The sequence below is a fragment of the Mus pahari genome, chromosome 21 (genome assembly GCF_900095145.1).
Source record: "Mus pahari chromosome 21, PAHARI_EIJ_v1.1, whole genome shotgun sequence".
Classification (NCBI taxonomy): Eukaryota; Metazoa; Chordata; class Mammalia; order Rodentia; family Muridae; genus Mus; species Mus pahari.
Genome location: NC_034610.1, coordinates 18,826,967 through 18,832,457, shown reverse-complemented (window position 1 = coordinate 18,832,457; position 5,491 = coordinate 18,826,967). Strand labels below are relative to the sequence as shown.

The window sequence follows — 5,491 nt, the reverse complement described above, 5'->3', positions numbered from 1 at the left end:
ATTATTGTCTCTCAAAAGAAGACCAAGGGGCTGGTGAGATGGCTCATCAGGGAAGAGCACCCGACTGTTCTTCCAAAGGTCCTGAGTTCAAATCCCAACAACCACATGGTGGCTTACAACCATCCATAACAAGATCTGGCACCCTCTTCTGGAGTGTCTGAAGACAGCTACAGTGTACTTACATGTAATAAATAATAAATAAATAAATAAAAAAGAAGACCAAGAATCCAGCAGTTATTTGGTCCATGAAGATGGATGTCTCAACTGGTCTTTAGTCTGTTGGCGTCCTAAAGAAGCATGTATTAATATCAGCAAAGGAACACAACAACATTGGGACAGATGAACTTGCTACAGAGGACAAGCAGGCAAAAGCAAGAGCTTTCTTCTTTCACGTCCTTTTAAGCCCGGCCACACATCCTTTCAAGTGTCTGTCTCAGCCAAACTTTCATCTCATGTGTCCGCTTCAGCAGAACATCACGTCATAAGACAACTTCTAGAAAAGCATCACATGACACAACTGAGTCTCCAAAGAAATCAGAATTTTCCACGTCAGTGGCCCCTGTGGTATCTGTGGGGCTGGGCCATACATGACTCCCCCAGGCTCTCACAAGCAGGACCGGAGATAGTTAATAGCCTAGGTGACCTCTGTGCCCTGTGTGTGATCCAGACCACACCAGAGCCTCCCCAAGCCCTAAGGTAACACATGTAACACATGTGGCCTATCTCTAGAGCCCATCTTCATGGAAGAAATATCGTACTTTGAGAAGAGTTTCAACATACTTATACCTCTTTGTGCACACAGGATTGCACTAGACCGGGAAACTTTTATCCAAACTGTACTGTACTTAAATATGCTTGCAATAAACTGCCTGGTGTTAGACTTTAAAAGTTTGCACCAACGCTGGCGACAAGTCCAAGTCCTGCTGAGCCGAGCTCCCTCCTGACACTTGTGGGTTGTTACTCTGCTGGCCCTGGTGCCTGCAGAGCTCCCTGAAGCTGTAAGCTTAAAAAAGAAAAAGAAAAAGGAGAGCCTGAAGGACAGCAAGAGAGTAAAGACACTTCCCACCAAGGCTAATGACCTAACTCAATCCCTGGAACCACATGCAGCAGAGAATCAGCTTGTAGAAGTCGTCCTCTGAGCTCAACACTCATGCTGTGGTACATAAGCACCAGCTCACACACACACATAAATAAATGTGTTTAGGAGCTGGAGAGATGGCTCAGCAGTAAAATTGCCTGCTGTCTTTCACAGGATCAGAATATGGTTTCTGGAAGCCACATCAGACAGCTCAACTAATTATGAATTTATTTCCAGGGACTGCAAGGCCCTCTTCTGGTCTTCTCCAGCGCTCACACACACGCACACGCACACGCACACACCAAGTAAATCAGTTTTTTGTTTTTTAATTTTTAGAAGCCAGATAGAAAGACAGATGTGATGGCACATGCCTTTAATCTCAACACTCAGGGGGGCAGAGGTAGACAGATTTCTGTGAGGTCAAGGCCAGCCTGGTCTACAGACTGAGTTCCAGGACAGCCAGGGCTGTTACACAGAGAAACCCTGTCTCAAAAAGAAAGGAGAAGGAGGAGGAGGAAGAAGAGGAGGAAGAGATGGAGGAGGAGGAGGAGGAGGCCACCAATGCCAGACACAATGGTACACACCTTTAATCCCAGCACTTAGGAGGCAGAGGTAGGCTGATCTCTGTGAGTTCAAGGCCAGCTTGGTCTATAAATCGAGTTCCAGGACAGAGCAAACAAAGAAACCTTGCCTCAAGAGAGCAAAATAAATAAACAATATCTTTCTTTTCTTTTCTTTTCTTTTTTTTTTTTTTTTTTTTTTTTGTTTTTCGAGACAGGGTTTCTCTGTGTAGCCCTGGCTGTCCTGGAACTCACTCTGTAGACCAGGCTGTCCACGAACTCAGAAATCTTCCTGCCTCTGCCTCCCAAGTGCTGGGATTAAAGGTGTGCACCACCACACCCGGCTCCTTACTTTATTTTCTATGTACGAGTATTTTGTTTGGATTCATGTCTGTGCAGCACCTGTGTGCTTGGTGCCTACAGAGGTCAGAAGGGAGCATCAGATCCCTAGAAGTGGCATCAAGGACGGTCGTGAGCTGCCATATGAGTATGGGGAACTGAACTGAGGTCCTCTGCAAGAACAGCAAGTGCTCTTAACCACTGGGCCTTCTCTCTAAAATAACTCCTTAGAAAAATTAATTAGGGGCTGGAGAGATGGCTCAGTAGTTAAGAGCCCTGACAGCACTTTCAGAGGTCCTAAGTTCAAATCCCAGCAACTACATGGAGGCTCACAACCATTTGTAATGGGATCTGATGCCCTCTTCTGGTGTGTCTGAAGACAGCAACAGTATAGTCATGTACTTAAAAAATAAATAAAGCCGGGCGTGGTGGCGCACACCTTTAATCCCAGCACTCGGGAGGCAGAGGCAGGCGGATTTCTGAGTTCGAGGCCAGCCTGGTTTACAAAGTGAGTTCCAGGACAGTCAGGGCTATACAGAGAAACCCTGTCTCAAAAAAAAAATAAATAAATAAAATTAAATAAATAAATCTTAAAACAAATAATAAACAAACAAACAAACAAACAAGGCCACGCATGGTGGTACACACTTTTAAGCCCAGAAGCAGGTGGATCTTTATGAATTTAAGGCCAGCCCGATCTACGTAATGAATTCTGGGGCTGTGTAGAAAGAGAGACTCTATCTCAAAAATAAATAAATAAGAGAAGAAAGGTTTCTTTTGGCTCATAGCCCCAGGCTACAGCACATTGTCACTACAGGGAATCACAGGGGCAGGAGCTCGAACTGGCTGCTCACTCTGCATCCGCTGTGAAGACGCTAAGAATAGTCAGCACTGTGCTGTGCTCGGCCCCTCTCTCCTTTACACTTAGCTCAGCACCCTGCCCCTGAGGTAGTGCTGCCCACACTTAGGGTAGGTGTTCTGGTTAGTTTTGTCAACTTGACATGTTAAGTCACCTGGAAGGAGAAACCGCGCCTGAGGAACTGCCTCTATTGAATGGGTCTGTGGGCATAACTGTTGGGTTTTTTCTTGATTGTTGCTAAGGAAGGGTCAGCCCGTGGTGGGCAGTGTCACCCCTGGGTGGGTGGTCCTGGGGTGTTTAAGAAAGCAGGCTGAACAAGCCCGGGTGAGCAAACCAGCAAGCAGCCCTCTTCCAGGTCTGTTTCAGTTCCTGCCTCCAGAGTTCTGCCCTGGCTTCTTTTGATGGTGAACTGTAACCCTCCCCGCACTCCTGGGACTGGCAGCCAAAAGAAACCCGTCCTTCCCTTAGTCTTTCAGTTAGTTTTGAGGCAGAGTCTCTCTACACAGCCCCAGAATTTATTATGTAGACCAGGCTGGCCTTGAACTCATAAAGATCCACCAGGTTCCTTTTTGTCATGATTTATCACAGCAAACTATGACAGTATGTCTTCCCAGTTCAGTTAGTCCAACTGAGACCATCCCTCACAGGCCTGCATGCAGGCCAAGTTGACAGAGAGAACATCCCTCCCTCACTGGGACTCCCTTCCCACGCGACCTGTGAGTCCAGATTCGGCCAAGCTAAGGGCTGAAATTAGCTATCGCAGTTATCCAATGATAGAGACCAAAACCAGGATCCTGGTGCAGTTAAGCAAGCATCTTACCACTGAGCCTTTTCAATAGGTCACGTGGTGCACGCGTGACAACCTGGTGCATGCGGACAGGTTGTTGCTCAGTGCTGGGCTAATAACTTCCTGTGAGTCACAGGTCCTTACAGAGAGAACTAAGCGTTATCCATTATTCTGGGCTGGTAAGGTAATCTAGAAGCATATGTCTGATGTTGATAGGTGTCCTTTACTGTATAAACTTTGCCCATGAACATATTACATCCTCCGAGTTCCATAAGAACGTCTAATCAGTCATGGAGGCAGAGGGTTTTGGTATGGATACCCAGCTGGCTGTGAATTCAAAGCTAATAACTGATGAGCCAGCATGGTTATATAGGCCCTGACATGCTCCTGTACAAAGGGTAAGAGTGTCAGGTGATCCCCATATAGTGTGTAGGGCTCACTGCAATGGTAGCAGGTAGAATACAGGACTCTAAGCTCTGTCTGTCCTCAAATAGGGCCAGCCTTGGTTCAGTGCATCCAGCAAAAGGCTATCACACATCACAAGGCAGCATACCCCAAGGCCTGTTCATGAGCTTTTCCTAGGAGCGCGGGCTGAGGACCAGTGCCTTGGTCCTACAGAAAGCTGTCAGTACACAAGAGAGAAGGCATCCAACTCCTGGGCTCTGACAAAAAAAAAGATGGCTGTGGTTCATCGACTGACCTGTCTGGAGTCAAGCTGGGAAAAGGTGGCCGGGCAAAGCTCCTACTCCGCGGCTTCTCCCCTAGGGGGCGCCACTGAGCCTGTAGCGGCAGGACGTTAAAGCTGGGCACCCGGCTTCAGAGAGGCCACCATGGGTGTACAGGGCCCAGTGCTGCTGCTGCTGCTGCTGATGTGCGTGATGCTGGGGGAGCCTGGTGAGCTAAGGAGATTCATCCACCAGACTGGGGGTCATGGGAGAGTATGGGAAACTCGGAGGCCCACGAGGCTCACCTTCTTACCTCCACCCAGGGTCGCGTGAAGAAAGCCAGATGGCAGGTGAGGAACCGTGGTCCCTGTGAGAAACACCTACCGAGGCCAGGCATAAAGAGGTCGCCTCATCTTTTCCACTCCTCCCCCACAGGTCTCAAGACCACAGACATCAAGCTTCTCTCAAGTGACTGATGGGCTCTGTGGAGGGCTGGGTGTCTGCGAACCACGTGGGAAGGGTTTCTGCGCCATCTCCTGCCTCTTCAACAAGCCCCCAGGATACTGGAGGGAGGGGTTGTACGGTTGCGTGGGTCTCCCCAGCTCCTCCCGTACACGTGAACCCCAGGGACGCTACGGGCCTTCCTAGGCTGCTCGGCCATGTGTCTTGTCTGTCCCAGTGCCGCGTGGCCGCCGGAATGACACTCGGTCCCGGATAGTGGGCGGGGATAGAATCCGTGCGAGGGCCGAGGCAGGCCAGCCTGCGTTTGAAGAAGTCCCACCGCTGCGGAGGGAGCCTTCTCAGCCACCGCTGGGTGCTCACTGCTGCACACTGCTTTAGAAAGTGAGTCGGGAATGGTGGAAGCCGGGTGGGGCAGCCCCCTGATATCCTGATACCCAAGGCGAGTTTACAATCCAATAGCCTTCCCGTTGGCCCTGCAGGGGGCGCCACTCTAATTCTTCCAGGATGTTTTATTGAAACATTCCCATGCGGTTTGGTCAATTCATCTATGCTCACTGCCCCCTGCCAAATCGAATCAGGAAGGCGCAGGTCTCATTCCATCTTCCCTTGGAGGAAAATGAGACAGTGTAGAGCCCTAAATTCTAACACTTCCCCAAAACTTGTTCCCTAGATCATTAGGAATGTGGCTAGTAAAGAGCCTTTGTTCTTTTAGGGCAGCTGAAGGTCTTCTGTTCCTCCACC

The 5,491-nt window shown here is 49.2% G+C and overlaps 1 protein-coding gene across 1 annotated transcript in view; it reads left to right on the top strand.

Annotated features, from left to right (window-relative positions):
* Nucleotides 1-4,453: 4,453 nt before the first annotated feature.
* The window catches only part of LOC110338498 (serine protease 41-like), a 12,654-nt gene continuing 11,616 nt past the window's right edge, over nucleotides 4,454-5,491 (top strand). The window contains 5 exon segments of the mRNA XM_021221825.1: nucleotides 4,454-4,517; nucleotides 4,612-4,638; nucleotides 4,724-4,756; nucleotides 4,968-5,011; nucleotides 5,013-5,131. Coding sequence (XP_021077484.1) covers nucleotides 4,454-4,517; nucleotides 4,612-4,638; nucleotides 4,724-4,756; nucleotides 4,968-5,011; nucleotides 5,013-5,131 — 287 coding nt within the window.